Consider the following 18,513-nt stretch of genomic DNA (forward strand, 5'->3'; position numbering starts at 1 on the left):
TAAACCAGAGGAGGCCATACTGAAAAGATGGAGTCACCTGCAAGGATGCTGGTTGACTTTCCTGGTGACTACATGCTGATCCTAGTTCGGAACCTCTGGACAAGATTCCTGAGCTGTGGCTTTTCTGGAGGGAGGTGATGTTGCCTTTCCTTAAGAGGCTCTTTTGTGAGCAGAGTCGATTCCCATTGTCAAAAGCACAGTGGTATTTCTTGTAATTATGCCTCCAGAGACTGGCACCAGGCCTGGCCCATCGTAAAAACCTGCACTTGTCTGTAGAAACCCTTTACTTTGCAGGCTTGGAGTGTTTTAACCCAGCCAGACACGACCGAGTGACTTTTCTCTTCTTTTTTTTAGTGCTCAAAGCTTCTTTCGGACACAAGTGTTATTCAGTTCTACCCAAGCAAATTTGTCCTTATCACTGACATACTTGATACATTTGGTAAGTACTAGTCTTATTCATCTTAAATCTAAGAAGTAGTTTGTTTTGCCGGAAGTTGGACGGTTGAGTTGCTTTAAAATAGGTTCCGTTGTGGTTGCAGTTTTGAGGTGAGACATGAGGGAAATCAAAACCCCCACCCTTACCCTTGCAGTGCTGTTTCTGAAAGAATTTTATTTTTTTAACTTAATTTTTATTGGAGTGTAGCTGCTTTGCGACGTTGTGCTTGTTTCTGCTCTGCGGCAAAGCAGATCGGCTACACATTTACATGTATCCACTCTTTCCCAGAGTTCCTTCCTGTTTAAGTCACCACAGAGCAGTGGGTAGAGGCTCCGTGCTACACAGCAGGTTCCCATTAGCTGTCTGTTTTCTATATAGGTGTGTGTGTGTGCATGTGCACATGTGCGTGCTCCTGCATGCATTTGCTCAGTTGTGTCTGACTCCTTGTGACCTCCTTGTGGACGGACTGTAGCCCGCCCGGCTTCTCTGCCCAGGTCATTTCCCAGGCAAGAATACTGGAGTGGGCTGCCATTTCCTCCTCCAGAAAGAATCTTAGATTACTTGCTTCTCACCTTCTGATAGGCTAGTAAGGTGAGTGAGCGAAGCGAGGCGGGCTGGGGAGCACACGTCCTGTCCAGGCCTTGATCCACTGCCAGCCAGCTCGTGGCATCTGGAACCCGCTTTGTTCAGAACCGAGCCCGGCACCTCTTCCCAGCCCGTGCCCACCCATGCTGGGTTTCTGTCCTAGGGAATGGCGGCACCAGGCACCCTGTTGCCCACTCTGGAAATCTGAGCATCTTCTCACCATGCCCCACGTACAGTCCATCACCAAGTTCTTCACTTCGGCCTCCTCAGTTTCTCCCCAGTACTCCACTTTTCTGTCTTCTCTGTTGAAACCTTAGTCTAAGCCGCCCGTCTCTGCCCTGTGGGTGATGGCTGCAGCTCCTGTGAGGTCTTCCTGCATCACTGTGGCTGCCCCTTGTCGCATGCTTCACCCCTCAAGCCAAATGATCTTTGGGAGCCCAGCAGAGAGATCTAGATGGAAGAGATTAACCAGGAGTCCCATGGAGAAACAGGAGGTTTCCATGCTGCTTGTGATGGTCAATGGCCAAGACATCATGCCATTAGCAGTTTGCCCAGACGTGCAGCCTGTGGGCCGTATTTGACGCTCAGCAGTGAGGTGCCCCGCAAGAACTAGGAGACAGTCTCCTTCTGAGAACTGAACGCTGAGTAGGTTGGCATATAACCTTAGCTGTTTTGCCAGTGGGCTCCCAAACTGGTAAGTCTAGATTGTAACCTACTAAAAGGTCAAATGTATTCAGTTCAGTTGCTCAGTTGTGTCCAACTCTTTGCAACCCCATGAATCGCAGCACGTCAGGCCTCCCTGTCCATCACCAACTCCCGGAGTTTACTCAAACCCATGACCATTGAGTCAGTGATGCCATCCAGCCATCTCATCCTCTGTCGTCCTCTTCTCCTCCTGCCCCCAATCCTTCCCAGCATTAGGGTCTTTTCCAGTGAGTCAACTCTTGGCATGACGTGGCCAAAGTATTGGAGTTTCAGCTTCAGCGTCAGTCCTTCCAATGAACACCCAGGACTGATCTCCTTTAGGATGGACTTGTTCGATTCTTGCAGTCCAAGGGATTCTCAAGTCTTCTCCAACACCACAGTTCAAATGCATCAATTCTTCAGCACTCAGCTTTCTTCACAGTCCAGCTCTCACATCCATACGTGACTACCGGAAAAACCATAACCTTGACCAGATGGACCTTTGTTGGCAAAGTAATGTCTCTGCTTTTTAAAATGCCATCTAGGTTGGTCATAACTTTCCTTCCAAGGAGTAAGCGTCTTTTAATTTCATTGCTGCAGTCACCATCTGCAGTGATTTTGGAGCCCAAAAAAATAAAGTTTGACACTATTTCCACTGTTTCCCCATCTATTTCCCATGAAGTGATGGGACCAGATGCCATGATCTTAGTTTTCTGGATGTTGAGCTTTAAGCCAACTTTTTCCACTCTGCTCCTTCACTTTCATCAAGAGGCTTTTTAGTTCCTCTTCACTGTCTGCCATAAGGGTGGTGTCGTCTGCATATCTGAGGCTATTGATATTTCTCCCGGCAATCTTGATTCCAGCTTGTGCTTCTTCCCCCCCCAGTGTTTCTCATGATGTACTCTGCATATAAGTTAAATAAGCAGGGTGACAATATACAGCCTTGACATACTCCTTTTCCTATTTGGAACCAGTCTGTTGTTCCATGTCCAGTTCTAACTGTTGCTTCCTGACCTGCATACAGGTTTCTCAAGAGACAGGTCAGATGGTCTGGTATTCCCATCTCTTTTAAAATTTTCCACAGTTTATTGTGATCCACACAGTCAGTGGCTTTGGCATAGTCAATAAAGCAGAAATAGACGTTTTTCTGGAACTCTTGCTTTTTCGATGATCCAGTGGATGTTGGCAATTTGGTCTCTGGTTCCTCTGCCTTTTCTAAATCCAGCTTGAACATCTGGAAGTTCACGGTTCACGTATTGCTGAAGCCTGGCTTGGAGAATTTTGAGCATTACTTTGCTAGTGTGTGAGATGAGTGCAATTGTGCGGTAGTTTGAGCATTCTTTGGCATTGCCTTTCTTTGGGATTGGAATGAAAACTGACCTTTTCCAGTCCTGTGGCCACCTCTGAGTTTTCCAAATTTGCTGGCATATTGAGTGCAGCACTTTCACAGCATCATCTTTTAGGATTTGAAATAGCTCAACTGGAATTCCATCACCTCCACTAGCTTTGTTCATAGTGATGCTTTCTAAGGCCTACTTGAATTCACATTCCAGGATGTCTGGCCCTAGGTGAGTGATCACACCATTGTGATTATCTGGGTCATGAAGATCTTTTTTGTCTAGTTCTTCTGTGTATTCTTGCCACCTCTTCTTAATATCTTCTGCTTCTGTTAGGTCCATACCATTTCTGTCCTTTATCGAGCCAACTTTGCCTGAAATATTCCCTTGGTATCTCTAATTTTCTTGAAGAGATCTCTAGTCTTTCCCGTTCTGTTGTTTTCCTCTATTTCTTTGTATTGATTGCTGAGGAAGGCTTTCTTATCTCTCCTGGCTATTCTTTGGAACTCTGCATTCAGATGGGAATATCTTTCCTTTTCTCCTTTGCTTTTCACTTCTCTTCTTTTCACAGCTATTTGTAAGGCCTCCTCAGACAACCATTTTTCTTTTTTGCATTTCTTTTCCGTGGGGATGGTCTTAATCCCTGTCTCCTGTACAATGTCACGAACCTCCATCCACAGTTCATCAGGCACTCTGTCAGATCTAGTCCCTTAAATCTATTTCTCACTTCCACTGTATAATCATAAAAGGGATTTGATTTAGGTCATACCTGAATGGTCTAGTGGTTTTCCCTACTTTCTTCAATTTAAGTCTGAATTTGGCAATAAGGAGTTCATGATCTGAGCCACAGTCAGCTCCTGGTCTTGTTTTTGCTGACTGTATAGAACTTCTCCATCTTTGGCTGCAAAGAATATAATCAGTTTGAATTTGGTGTTGACCATCAAATGTGTTAGGAAACAAAATGTTATTCAGAGAGACCGTATATTTCTGTGTAGGAGACCGAGGAACTGAGTGTATTAACTGGAACAAGTGATAGTGAAACTAACTCATACTAGTCTTGGAGACGGGAGGGTATTTATTGGCTTATGTTGAAATGTCCAGGGGTCATTTCTGGCTTCAGGTACAGCTGGATTTAAGAACTCAACCAATATCTTCAGAACTGTGGCTTTTTCTAGTACTTTTTCTTGGATTGACTTCATTCTCAAGCTCCACAAGGTGTCCCCAGCTTCTACCAGCTTTGCTGCTAGTAGTCCCAGGAGAAGGAAGGAAATTCTATCCACACTTTGCAGCAGAAGTCTTGGAATTCATCTCATTGGTCTGGCTTGGATCACTTGTCAGTCCCTGAGCCAGTTATGGGCTCTGGAGGAGGGAATATGCAGATAATCCAGAGCTGGGATACCCCAAAGAAGAAAGGTTGATGCTCTTTCCAGGAGAAAAGGGAATGGGAGCTAACTGAGCCAGGAAGAGATGTCTAGGATCTTAGGGTTCAGATGATCTGGGGAGGTGGTGTTGGGCGCTCTGCTGGGTGCTGAGGATGTCAGCAAATAGGAAACAAAAATCCAGGCATTTGTGGGCTGTGCCACAAAGAGGAGATTCACGGAATACATAAATAAACCCGATTGTATATTAGATGAGGACTGGTGCTATGGAGGGAAAAAAACCCCAAACCAGAGCAGTGGGTGGGGGTGGACTACACTTTTTTTTTCAGGTGGTAAATTTTATTAATACATATAATTTTATAACATACACACACAGACATGACTAAATGGAAATATAACAAAAAGTTAATAGTAAATGGTGCCATCTGAGTCGTATGGACTACACTTTTAAATAGGGTGGTCGGAGGCGGCCTCACTGAGAAGTTGATGTGTGAGCAAGTACTTGAAGTACATGAGAGATGAACCACATGCTGGCAATGTGGGGCCAGTTAGGACCAAGGAACAGCCAGCGCAAAGGCCCTGGGGTAGGAGCAGTCCTGGCAGGTTTGGAGAATTGAGGCCAGGGTGGCTGCAGGCGTTGTGGAGTGGTGGTGAGTGGGGATGGGGACATGGCTAGAAACCTGGTGGGCTGTGTAGGCCGTTGAAATGACTTGGGCTTTGACCCGGAGGACATGAGGAGCCACTGAGGTGTTATGTAGAGTAAGTGCAAGTTCTGATTTAGATTTTAATGTGCTTCCTCCGACTGCTGTGTTGAGACTAGATTGTTGGGCAAGGGTGGAGCAAGGGGCCCAGTTGTGAGTCCAGTGCAAACTTTCAGGTGAAAAATGAGGGTGGCAGGGACCCGGGGAGGCAGTGGGGATGGGGAGGAAGTGATCCAGGACAGACATTTGCTTTAGGCTCTCAGAATAGACATCAATTACACACCCCTTGGGCCTCAGCTTGTCCTCATGCCCAGCTTGCCTTCAGGGAGCGAGCGTGTCAGTCAGCCAGAGAGGCTGGTGGCTGTGTCTGTTTCTCCTGACGGTTCTGTTCTCATGGCGAATTGACACATTGACCTTCTGGTTTCCCTCGCCAGCCTCCTGCAAGTCTCTTTTGCCGGAGTCAGCATCCCTGGGCGAGACAAGTTCCAAGAGGCTGATGAGCCCGCAAGCCTGGCCAGATCCAGACAGTAACTCTGTGAGAATTTGGGGCAGTCATTCTGTCAGCCTCTGTGGTAGCAGCCCAATCCCATACCTCAGCCAGCAGGACTGAGGTATGGTGTAGATGCCTGCTGTCCTTGCTGTGTCCTAGGAATTAGCTGGGCTAGGGGTTGAGAATAACAGTGAGGAACCCTCAGCAAATAAGGGTTTTCTTTGGGCCTGACTGTTTTAGGTTCTTTAGTGATACTCAGTCACACCATCTTTGTAACAGCTCTGTGAGGCAGGGTCTATGATTATCCCCACTTCACAGATGAGGAGGTTGAGGCACAAGGAAGTAAAGCAGCTCGTCCACTTCCCCAAGGTAATGAGTGGCAGCGCTGGGGCTCAAATTGAGTTCTCACTGAGCAGTCAGAGCACCTGCTTTATTTCTCTTACACTTGGTTTATGGGGGAAATTCTCTCTATGAAAACTACAAGTGCGTGTAGCTTTGACCCAGCAACTCACCTCTGGGAATTCATCCCAGCAACCCAAGTGACCGTCCAGAGGGGACCAGTTAGACAGAAGGTGACACGTCTGTGCACCGCAGCACTGGGAGCCTCTGAGGCGTGAAGCCGTGCTGTGTTCCCGTGTGGGAAGTACCCAGGTCATGTCATTGGGTGAAAAACTCAAGATGCAGAACAGCTATGAGAGTATGTTCCTTTTTGTGTAAGAGGAGGAAAAGTTAGAACACGTGCTTGTTGTCACTTGTGTTTGCCTAAAGAAACATTAGAAGGATACTCAAGAAACTAGTAAAAGTGTCTCCCCCCCCAGCCCCCCCCAGACAAAGGTGGTCCAGGCAGTGAGCTGGATGGGAAGGGCTAAGACAGAAGCTTCATTCGCTACCTCCTATAGCCTTTTTGAATTTGGAACGGTGGGCATGTTTCAGCTATGCAAAGGGTTCCCGGAGGCACCCTTGTCTGGATCTGTTGTGAGTAGCTTTCCTCAGGCCTGTGAGGCAGCCCACGTGTGCAGGGGCCGGAGGACACTGTTAGGCTTTGGGGCTAGAGAGCAGCTTTCACCTTTGACAAAGGGGGCGGGACTGGCCTTGCTTGAGTGGCTGCTCGGAGTGCTGAGGTCCATTGTGCATGTGTCGCTGCTACCCTCGGCTCCACAGGAACACGTGCTACTGTTGGGGGGCAGGTGGTTTGTGGTGGCGGAGGAGGCTGATGGAGCGCGGGAGCATCTAGCTGGGCAGGGATGCGGGACGCCGCCCTGGGCGTCTGCAGTGCGCAGGCGCGGCGGCGGTGCTTTCGCTGGGACTTCCCTGGAGGCCGTGAGTGCCGAGCTAGGGCCTGGGCTCTGGCGTCTCTCTGCCTGCATTCCTTGCCTCTCCTCCAGGGTGGTGTGAACCCGAGCCTTGGTCTCTTCACTTGTGGAATGGGAAATGTAACTTCCCATTGTGAAGTTCCCACAACTTCACTTGTGGATCCATAGACCTTGCCGCTGGGAACTTCTGGGGAGAATTTTAATTGGGAGAGTGTGCAGGAAACACATGATGTCTGTCTCCCTCCAGGAACTGGCAGGGTCGGTGTCAAAGTAAGGTGCTCAGAAAATATTAACTGTTGTCACTGTTGTTACTGATTTCTTGTATTTCAGTGTCCTTGATTTATAAGACAGTGAATCAAGAAAGGGAAGGAATCTAGGATCAGGTGTTATTTTTCAAAATAGTTATCCACTAACTTAACAGTGATGTTGAAGTTGAAACTCAATAATGATGTTGAAGCTGAAACTCCAATACTCTGGCCACCTGATGCGAAGAACTGACTCATTTGAAAAGATCCTGATGCTGGGAAAGATTGAGGGCAGGAGGAGAAGGGGATGACAGAGGATAAGATGGTTGGACGGCATCACCAACTCAATGGACATGAGTTTGCATGAACTCTGGGAATTGGTGATGGACAGGGAGGCCTGGCATGCTGTGGTTTGTGGGGTTGCAAAGAGTCGGACACGACTGAGCGACTGAACTGAACTGAAGGTAACAAAGGAAAACAGATGTTCACCAAGCTCTTTTGGCCAAAAATGGTTTAGTAGTTAAAGGCCCCTTATAATATGAAGGTGAAATACAAATATGTCTCTCTCTCTCTCTTTTTTTTTTTAAAGAAGGCCGGTTTTGGAGAGATGGTAAGCTTTTTGTGGAGGAGTAAAGGCATTGGGTCCTCTGAAGTCAGGTCCACACCCCTGAGGAGGTGTGAGTCACATGGCCGCCCAGTGTGGCCCACTGTGCTCTGAGCATGCAGTCCCAGCGCTCGGAGTTCTGTGCTCACCTCAGGAGGCCTCTCTCGGCATCAGGTGTGGCTGCCTGGCATCAGGAGAGGCTGTGACTGCAGGTAACCAAACGCTTCCTGCCAGGAGGTCAAAGGCAGGTAGCTTTGAGAACCGGGACTCAATCCTTGGGGCTTCCTGGGAACTTCTAAATTGAATCCATGGTTTGGGGCTGTGGTTCTCATCTTAAGTTACATACCTAGAGAGCTTTAAGAACACTTCCAATGGTCAAGTTGTGCCCCAGACCATTTACATTAGAACCTCTGAGGACAGACTCCACACAAGCATATTTTGATCTCTTGTCAACAACAAGAGATCAATGTCAACAATAGTGACCACAGTTAACATATTCTGAGCACCTTACTTTGACACTGACCCTGCCAGTTCCTAGAGGGACACAGACATCATGTGTTTCCTGCACATTCTCCCATTAAAATCCTCCCCAGAAGTTCCCAGAGGCAAGGTCTATGCTCCACAAGTGCCTTAGAGCCTTCCCTGGTGGCTCAGTGGTAAAGAATCCGCCTGCAGTGCAGAAGATTTGGGTTTGATCCCTGGGTTGGGAAGATCCCCTGGAGAAGGAAATGGCAACCCACTCCAGTATTCTTATCTGGAGAATTCCACGGACAGAGGAGCCTGTTGGGCTACAGTCCATGGGGTTGCAAAGAGTTGGACACAACTAAGTGGCTAACACTTTCACTCTCAGCCTATCAGATATGCCTGCTAGTGTTGGAGAGTCTCCTGTGGAGACCTCGGAGAAGGTGGCTCGCCTCAGGGATGGGTACTGGCCGCTGCAGTCCTGGAAGGTGCCCCTTGGCATAAGCCCTCTTGGGGGTCGCCATTGACCCCACCACAGAGCCTGTAGATCCCAGGCTCTGCTTGTTTCTTTTTGAAGTATGACTGACCTGTGTTAGTTCCTGTTATATAACACAGTGATTTCAAAATGATCACCACAGTAAGTCATTAGTATTTGTCATGATATAAAGATAATACGTAGTTATTGACTATATTCCCTGTAACTATATTTCATACCCACGACTCATTTCTCTCTATTTCTCTCCTTCCCCTCCTCCCTGGCAACCACCTGTTTGTTCTTTGTGTCTATTACTCTCTGTTAGTTTTTTTGTTTGTTTGTTTTTAGATTTCACACATAAGTGAAATCATATAAGTGAAAGACAGTATTTGTCTTTCTCTGTCTGACTTATGTTGCCTGGCGTAAGTGAAGGGTCACTTTTCTGCCTCTTCACAGAAAGTCTGAGTTCCCTGTTTTAATTAAAATCTGAAAGAATCATGGCTTAAAAGTTTGGGCCACCAGATGGCAGCACACTCCCACAAGTTGAAGTTCACCCTGGTGACGTCACCATCTCTGTCCCTAATTAAGAAATGTTAATTTAGTGTTTGCACCTGAAGGCATGATGCTAACACCATCTGTCCTTTTCTCCCCAGGGAAGCTGGTGTACGAGCGTATCTTTTCCATGTGTGTGGATAACCGCAGCGTCTTACCAGGTAACATCATAGCTGTTTCAGCGGTTTTTGTTCTGCCCTCAAGTCAGGATTAGAAGGTTTATATCAAGTCAGGATTTATTGAGACCTGAAGTTTTTTGTGTGTTAAAAGTTAAAGAAACACTGTTACAGTTTTCTGATCATCTCAGTCTTTGAAAAGAAGATTTTTCCAACTGCCCAGCTAGGGATTTGAGCAAGTAATTTGAATCTGCAAGAATGAAAAGGTCCTGTGATTAGATTCAACTGAACTTTAATACCAACTTAAATTTCTCTGCTGCTTGACATTTTAATATTTTCCCAATATATCTTTCCTGAGAAGAAAATTGCTTTGTAGAGCTAATTTTATATTAAAGAACAATGTCAAATAAATCAATAATAACAGATGCTTTGAATCTACAGTATATGCCCAAGTGATGTTTGCATTAAATTTATTGCTGCTCAATTTTGAACTCTCAGGAGGTTTTAATGGGACAATGAGACCACAAATTTATTTTGTCATATAAATGAAAGATGACAATGAGGCTAGCAGTATGGAACTCTAAGCAACAGCATCCATTTTCTCTTACTCCTCCTCCTGAGTTTCTAGCACTGCTGGGAGGAAGCGTGCTCATCTCTTCAAGTTAGAGCAACAGGCTGTCTTCACCTTCATCCCACCTCCTCCTGCTCCTGCTTCCCTGGAGGATGAAGAGATGGTATCAGACAGACCTGTAATTTGACTTTTCTTTTTGTCTGTTAATCTGTCTTGTCTTTCTGGTTTTCTTTTTCTTTTTTTTGTCTTTCTCTCTCTGCATCTGTTTGTCTTTTGCTGTTTCTTTTATTGTCTCTTTTTTTCTCTCTTCTCTTTATGTTTCCTTCTTTTCCTTCCTTCCATCATCTGTGTTGTTAAAACTAGTTAATATGCACATTTCTCAGAAAGCAAGACAGAACTCTACAGACCTTTAGGGCTAGAAAAGCTCTTTGGAATCGCCTCGTCTCATTTTAGGGGGGGCCCACCCAGTGGGAAAGAGCCAGGAACTTGGCCCAACCCTGCCACCAGCAAGTGAGAGCTTGGCTCTCAATGCTGGACTGCACCATCCGGTATGGTGGCCACTTGGTCACATGAGGCTCTTGTGCGCCAGAGATTGACCAGTCCAAACTGAGATATGCTGTGAGTATTAAAAAAAAAAAAAAGTTGGATTTCAGACGCTTAATGCAAATAAGAGACCATGAAGTATCTCACTAATTTTTAAGTTTACATGTTTACATATTGAAATGATATTTAGATGAATTAGATTAAATAAAGTATATTTAAAATTACACGTCTTTGTTTTAGCTCTTTGCATGGGGCTCACATGGCATTTCCATTGGATAGCATTGCACTACACCCTCCCCTCCACCACATTCCCACCTGCAGTGGTTTTTAACAGCTCCTCACACATTCTAGGCTTCTGAGGACTGGGAGGCAGGGGCCAGCCTGATGGAAAGGCCTTCTCTGTCAGCTTAAGGATTTGGCAAATCTGGTGCATTTGTTTTACACTTGCCAGTGTTTCTTCCATGTGCTGTATCAGCAGCAGTAAACTCTCAGCCTGCAGGCAGAATTAAACCCAGTTAGCTGTTTTCTTTGGCTACAAGAGTATTTTTTAAAATGCTATTTGGTATAGTTTCTACTTCTTCCTATTGTTGTATACCTAACTGATTAGAAATGTTTAGATCACCTGTCTGGCCCCTAGGGACATTTATGTTCATACCTACTACAATAGTTTTCCTTCCTGTCCTTCACTAACCATACAAACAACATTTTAGGGCTAGGTAAGGAAAAACTGGGCTTCCCAGGTGGGTCTAGTGGTAAAAACCTGCCTGCCAATACGGGGGATGTAAGAGATGCAGGTTCGATCCCTGGGTTGGGAAGATCCTCTGGCGGAGGGCATGGCAACCCACTCCAGTATTAGTGCCTGGAAAATCTCATGGACAGAGGGCCTGGGGGGTCCATAGGGTCCCAAAGAGTCCAACACCACTAAAGCAACTTAGTACGAATGCACGCAAGAGAGAGTTACTAATAGGTTTCTCCCCACTTGAACTATTAAAGTTCAAAATAAAAGACTATTTTCATATTCACTTTTAGTTCTTGTCTAAATGTGTTAGCATGTTTATTACTAAATTCATGCCTCCCCAAATACTTTTTGTTTTTTAACCTTGAATTGGGCTTTTGTTTTCTTGAAAATAATTTCATTTCTCCCCTTTCAGTTAAAATCTTTTATCTGCATGTATCTTCTGTTTCCTAGAACCTGAAAAGGAGAGGGAAAACTTTTCTCAAAAATGTCTTTAATCTTGGGGATGCCTGTTAACAATAATTATAAAGAAAACTTTTGAAATCTACTATGCAGAATTCTGCCTAAAGAAATTATGTGTAGAGAGAAGTCTGGTGGCGTGTGTACTGATTCTTTCCATTTGAATCAAGTTCAGACTGTGATCTTAGTATTTGAGCCCTTTACCTTCAGGAGCTTCAACTAAAGCATAGCTCCTACTAGTTCAGAAAGATACTGATGTCCTTTGGCTTCAGGGAAAGTACGTGCTGCTAGATATGGTAATTTTTCCCCAACATTTCTTCATTCAGCATATGAGTGAAGAGAGCTTGTACTCCAAGGGTAAAACAATTTCATTTCCATCTTGGGATGAGTAACTTGGTTTTCTTGTGTTGTGGGTCTCCTCCTTAGCTGTGGGCATTTCTGTCTTTGGTTTTTCCCTGTGGCTGATACAGCCGCCCCTGGGTAAGGAGTGTCCTTAACTGACCTGGCCTTTCAGGTCATCGTATTAAGATGACATGGCACCCCTATAAGCCCTGTTATGTAAAAAGACATCTCACTGCCAGGGTCGAGACTTGGCAAATGGAAGAGAACCAAACTCACTGGTCTCCTCCCTTCTCCTAAAACATCCACAGAAGTTCAGGGTTGAAAAAAGGAGCCCATAAAGGAAAAGTAAGTGGGAACTAGAAGAAAATATCTCAGCTCTTGTTTACATTGAAGCCTCTTCTGAATTAATTTCCAGATTCTAATTTCATTCTCCATGTAGCAGCCCAGGCGCTGAAGTCTAATTGATGTCATGTCATTCCTTTGCTCAGAGCTCTTCAGGGAGCTTCCGTCACACTTAGAAGAACTCCCAGACTCCTCGCCAAGGCTGCAGCCCCTCATGACCTGGCTGCTTCTCCCCTTCCTCTCGCATCTCTTTGGCTCACTTTCTTGTTCTTTGACCAGACCCACTGGAATGTAAGCTTCATGAGGGCAGGGTCTCCTTTATGTGCTGTGCTCTCTTGTCTCCCTGGAGCTTAGAATACCACTTCTAGTTGGTTCCTGAGACGTTCATTGTGAGCAGGTGAAGTAATGAAATGTACTATTGAGCTTGCTATAATACATTTTTTTCTTCCCACTTTATTTATTTACTTTTTTCTGTAAGATTGTAAAGTCCTGCGTAACATAATCCTTTTCCTAAATTATCTCTGGAACTGGAAGGAAAATCTAAAAGCCTTTGTATTGCATATGCGAATTATTGCATAGCTGGCTGTTGGTGTGTACACACAGGGCAACTTGTCTTGGTGTGATGTCCCACTCTCCCTGGCAGCCTGATTCCGTGTTATCCCACCCTTTGCTATGCCTCCGTTCCCTCAACTGGAAAGCAGAAGTTTTTAGTAGATGACCTCAGAGACTTATTTTTGCTTTTGGGTCTCAAGTCACATGATTCAGTCACATTAAGGGAAATTAACCCCACCCCTCCTCTGTTTTCCAAAAGGCAAGATTGACAAATGAATTTAAGAATAGCCCTTACCTTTTCCTATCTAGGTCTCTTGGAACTTGAAAAAAAGTTACTTTTAAGTACATGGATTCAGGCCAGGAAAGGAAAAATGGTAATTTCACTTCTCTTAGAAAATAGCAAGTGAATAATTCTCCAATGAATGAAGCATGCCAGAACATCCAAAAATAGATAAATCCTTGAGATTGCAGTTCTGAAATATCTGCAGTTGTGATTACTGACTGTTCTTTGCTAGTGAAGTACCTAGAATTTTATTTTTTGCTGATTCCATAGATATTTTGATCACTTTAATGGTGTACCACCAAGTAGCAGAAAGTAGAACCAGGGATGAAAAATGACTCATTGAGCAACATGATGAGGGCAACAGGCTAACATTTGTTTCTTATGTTCTGTAGTAATCAGTTTCTCCCGTTTTGGTTGAATCCTAAAAGTGTAAGGCACACCCCGATCCCAGGGGTGGGATCGGGCTCCAGTTTGTGCAGAAATCATTTAAATGTGAGAGTTCAACAGTAGCCTTCTTGGTGTTGAACAGTTTCTAGTTTGTTTTTGTTTTCATTTTTCCGTACTCTCTTCCATTTCTTACTAAGATGTATGTCATTGATTGGACTTGGTCATCAGTGCCAGAAAACTCAAAAATCTCAGTAAAGAGAATCACAGCTGGCAGCCAGCCTGTGGTGCCAGCCGTCCTGACTTCTGTCTTGCTCTTGTGGTTCAAGATGGTTATGGAGGTTCCAGCCTTTGTATCTGCATTCTTGCCAGCAGGAGGGAAGAAGAAATGAAGATCAAGCCCCTTCCCTTGGAGCTAATTCCTTGCACTCCTGTGTATATCCTGTGACCTGAACTTGGTCACATAGCCACCCTGAGCGGCAAGGACGGCCGTATGCCCAGCAGAAAACGAGAGCCCTGTTATTAAAGGGGAAGAGAGCAGAGAGTAGGGGAAAGTGGCATTTTTGTCCCAGGTGACTCAAGTCTTCAGGTGATATTATTGAACTGGCAGCCTGACTCTGACTGATTTCTCACCTCAGGGTCTTGACTTACCACACACGTCAGGTCCATGTGATGTTTACAGCACACACTTCCATTGCATTTCATGTTACAGTTGCAGGTTCCTCAAGCATCTGGAATTCTCAGCAGTATCACCGTAATTACTGGTAGGTACACCAAGAGCCTCTGGATTAAATTAGAGGCAGTGGCTAAGAATATAGGCTGTGGAGCCAGACTGCCTGAGTTGAATTCTGGGTCTTATGCCTGCTTGCTGTGTGCCCTGGGCGAATCCCTCAACTTCGCAGTGCCTCACTCCCTGTGTCTGTGAGAGAGGACCGTAAGAGTCGGTGACTCGGAGGGCCCTTGTGGGGCCTGAGTGAGCTGATGTCTGTAAAGCTCTCTGAGTGGCGCCTGGCCCTTAGAAAGCCTCTGTGTGTCAGTCATCCTCGTCACCAGGTGTTTCCTAGTAGTAATGATATTTGGAAGGAAGGCCATGGAAGGGCCGGGCGCCCCACCCCTTCTGCCGCGCTGTGACTGTTTTCTGTCCGGGGACTCAGAGCAGCTGTGACAGATCCCAGGAATTAGGAAGGCTGATGGGTATTATTTTTGTTTTACAGATCACTTCTCTCCAGAGAATGTAAATGACACAGCCAAGGAAACATGCTTGAATTGGTTTTTCAAGATTGCTTCCATCAGGGAGCTCATTCCAAGATTGTATCCTTTTTTTCTGTCTGATGCTTTTAAGGATAGGCTGCAGGATTGCACTGCTAATAGAGGCCATGCGATGGGCTGCCCTGAGATTCCTGTTGAAAATGGGGTCCTGTTAGGGTCGCTCGCCTGGAAGCCCAGCGCCAGCCACACTGTCCAAGATGCCCTTGGACTCTGACTGTCTCCAGTTCTCTGTTTTTAAACTTTGACTGTGGCGCTGTGTACCAGGCTTTTATTTCCCTGAAGAACATTCCCACATTAATTTTCTCAATTAAATGCTTTGGGGTTTTTTTGTGTGTGTGTATGTTTTCTCTGGTCCCAAGACCTTGAAAGGAGCAGGGTCCAGCTTATCTGCACAAACACCAGTGTTGAAGGAGAGACAGTTCGACTTACATACAAAAGGAATCTTAGTTCTCTTAAGTTTCATCCTTTCCTCATAAAACCTCAGTTGAAGTGCTTAAAACCCAGTTTAAATTTCAGCACGTAATCATAAATCAGCGTATAACGTTTTCCAAATTTTATTTTAAATAAGAATAAAACCTTGAAAACCAAATGTAGAAACCACAAGCCACTCACTGATTTCATTCTTTGGATTGTCAAGAGCTGTCGTGGCCCCTCTCCTGAAGACACACCTAGTTCTCTGCATGAACAGTTAGGCTTTTCCCCGTAGGGAACAGGCCGTCTGGAAAATGTCTTCCTTAACAGAATGTTTTTGTAGCTACGTGGAAGCTTCCATCCTGAAGTGTAACAAGTTCCTCTCCAAAACGTAAGGCTCTTTTTAAATGTCCAGAGCCATACATTTCCAAAAAATTTCTCTCTCTCACAGCCCTTGCGAATGATTCTGCAATAGTAGCTATCATTCTGTGATGCTTAGTGTGTAGCTGATCTGGTGTTAAGCACCTTCCATCCATTTTCTCATTTAATCCAAATGAAGTAGAGATCACTTTTTAATCTCCATTTTATGGAGAAGAAAACTCAAGGTGGGAGAGGTTGGAAGATCAACTGGATTTGACATGGAAGATCAACTGAATTTGACATCCTAGCTCTGCTCATGGAAGATCAACTGGATTTGACATCCTAGCTCTGCTGTTACTGGCTGTGTGGTCCAGAGAAAGTTACTTAGCATCTCTGACCCCCAGTCTTCTCGGTGAACAAGCCCCGTGAAGGGGTCTGTGAGCGTTCCTCGGGCTGCAGACACCACACTTGGAGCAGCACCCATGGGCTCTCTCTCAGTGTCTGTGGCTGCCGTCCAAGATGATGAAGAGGTCAGAGATGTCAGAACGAAAGGCCCTTTCCCCTGAGCCCCCTGCTACTCTGGGCCACCTCGGACATTGTTTTGAGAGTAGTTTTGCTGAACCAGGAGAAACCAGATCTGCTTTCTGAGTGGCATTGGACACCATCTAGATAACTCCCCAGAGCCACAGGCTGTCTCGTGCTCCGAGTTGGATTTAAAATGTGTACCAAGCGTTTGATTGAGATCTGGGGATTACTGGGGGAGTTTGGGGGGGGGTGGTGGTGGTCACGTGGTGCTGAAGAAACAGTTATTTTCATTCACCAGTTGGGGGAGAATAAGGCTTGAGGCAGAGGGAAGTCCCATATGGCCAGAGAAATAAGTAAGTCACAGTTCACTTTGAGGGGGATGCTGGGGTCAGGTGTTGAGAGTGGGCGGAGCATGGGGCAGTAAATCTATGCCAAAGGACTATAGATAACAGCTGAGATATGGAGAAGGGAGAGGAGTGACCTAGTGACCTGTCGATGGATGATAACTGGGGGTGGGGGGGGGGGTGGAACAAAAATTGTTAAATTAGTAAAAGTGACCTCAAACAGGAAAAAAGTGAAGATTAGACTCCAGCGCTGAAAAGATGGTAGAGACGAAAGAAACCATTCAAAAAATGAATTATGGCAAGAGAGAAAGACTTGGTACATGGCCTTAGAAAACGTCAACTTTGACCTTGGTTTGTTTCTGAAACCTGATTTTGCCCCCCTACATTTAGGAAGTGTAAACGTAGGCTTTTATTTTTATTCAGAAAATGAAGGGAGAGAGAGTCGTCCTGTGGGGTGTAATGCTGCTGTCTCTCCGTCTCTCGCAGGGGGATTTCAGAGTGTCTGCCCCGGCTGACGTGCATGGTCCGGGGGATCGGGGACCCGCTGGCGTCGGTGTATGCCAGGGCCTACCTGTGCAGGGTGAGCCGACGCGTCCTGCCTCCTCTCACGCTGACGCTTCTCCCTCCCCGCCACCCAGAGTCACTGGATGAAGGACTTTATTAGCCACTAATTTTAGAGCATAGCTCGTCCACGGAAAGCAGGGCTGTAGGATTTCTGTTTAAAATTAATTTCGAAGTAGACCCACTTACCCATAACTCTTAATTAGGGTCATCGTCTCACAAATGAACTGGGTTTCAGAACTAATTGTGTCTCCCTTCTTGCTGGGAAGGAGGCTCCCAAGGCCTTTCGGCTGATAGGTTACTTCTCATTGACTCACAATGTTGCTTTCCCTTTGTCTTTGAATTTGATTGTTTTATCAGATTTGTGGTCTCTGTGTTAAAGAGCTGGCTCAGAGCGCGAGTTGATGAGGGCTGTCTGGCAGGGAGAGGCACTCCTGGCGATGGCAGGCATCAGGGTCTGTGTCACCTGGCCTTGGAGGGCTGCTCTGATGGGTTCAGATTGTAGATCACTCAGCCTTTCTCGCCTCAAAGCACCGTGAAGCTCCTGCTTGAAACTATTAACTTTCATTTATGAAAAATGCACCCTGTGGAGAATTTACAGTCATTTTTCTTCAACTCACATGGGGCCGCTGCCTCTGTCAGCTTTTGTGGGAGTCCACCTTACTGGCTCCTTTGGCATCATTTACCTTTAGAGGGGCTATTTCCCATGTTCTGTAGGGTCCTGGTGAACCCCAGACTTCTTGAAGACAAAGCTACTGTTAGAGACCTACCCCTTCCCTAGTGTGAAAGTGAAAGTCATTCAGTCCTGTCGGACTCTTGGCGACCCCATGGACTATACAGGCCATGGAGTTGTCCAGGCCAGAATACTAGAGTGGGTAGCCTTTCCCTTCTCCAGGGGATCTTCCTAATCCAGGGATCAATCCTAGGTTTCCTGCATTGCAGGCGGATTCTTTACCGCCTGAGCCACCAGGGAAGCCCAAGAATGCTGCAGTGGGTAGCCTGTCCCTTCTCCAGGGGAACTTCCTGACCCAGGAATTGAACCAGGGTCTCCTGCAATGCAGGTGGATTCTTTACCAGCTGAGCTTCTAGTGGTCATCAATACTATGACATTAGAAGGTGAGGACTGTAGCCTTTGATCAGCTTCTTTCACGTGACATCTAGCATGTGATAGAAGCCCTGTGGTCTCCAGTGTCTCAGAGAAATCAGTCATTTCCCTCAGAGTGAGAAGCAGATATCCTTGGGGAGAATCCTTTTTATAGGTCCATTCCCTAATAAGGGAGAAAAGAAAAAAGAAAAAGCTTTCCAATTAAGGGCACCTGCTCCCTTGTAGTAACTGAGGCCAAAGTATGCATTGCCATCTGCTTGAGACTGGCATATATTTTTCATACAAGAATATCAGATATATTTTCTCCAGCTTCAACTCTAGTATCATGAAGTTTGAATGCTCCTTCC

General features: G+C 45.7%; 1 protein-coding gene across 2 annotated transcripts in view; it reads left to right on the forward strand.

Moving 5' to 3' along the window:
* The window catches only part of VPS35L (VPS35 endosomal protein sorting factor like), a 141,305-nt gene that overhangs the window by 36,149 nt on the left and 86,643 nt on the right, over nt 1–18,513 (forward strand). For both annotated transcript variants that reach the window (XM_043455866.1, XM_043455865.1), the window contains 5 exons: nt 355–439; nt 9,365–9,424; nt 14,806–14,902; nt 15,615–15,662; nt 16,987–17,080. In XM_043455866.1, the coding sequence (XP_043311801.1) occupies nt 355–439; nt 9,365–9,424; nt 14,806–14,902; nt 15,615–15,662; nt 16,987–17,080 (384 nt within the window). The remainder of the gene's footprint in view (nt 1–354; nt 440–9,364; nt 9,425–14,805; nt 14,903–15,614; nt 15,663–16,986; nt 17,081–18,513) is intronic.

Source organism: Cervus canadensis, chromosome 32 (assembly GCF_019320065.1).
Source record: "Cervus canadensis isolate Bull #8, Minnesota chromosome 32, ASM1932006v1, whole genome shotgun sequence".
NCBI classification, from domain to species: domain Eukaryota; kingdom Metazoa; phylum Chordata; class Mammalia; order Artiodactyla; family Cervidae; genus Cervus; species Cervus canadensis.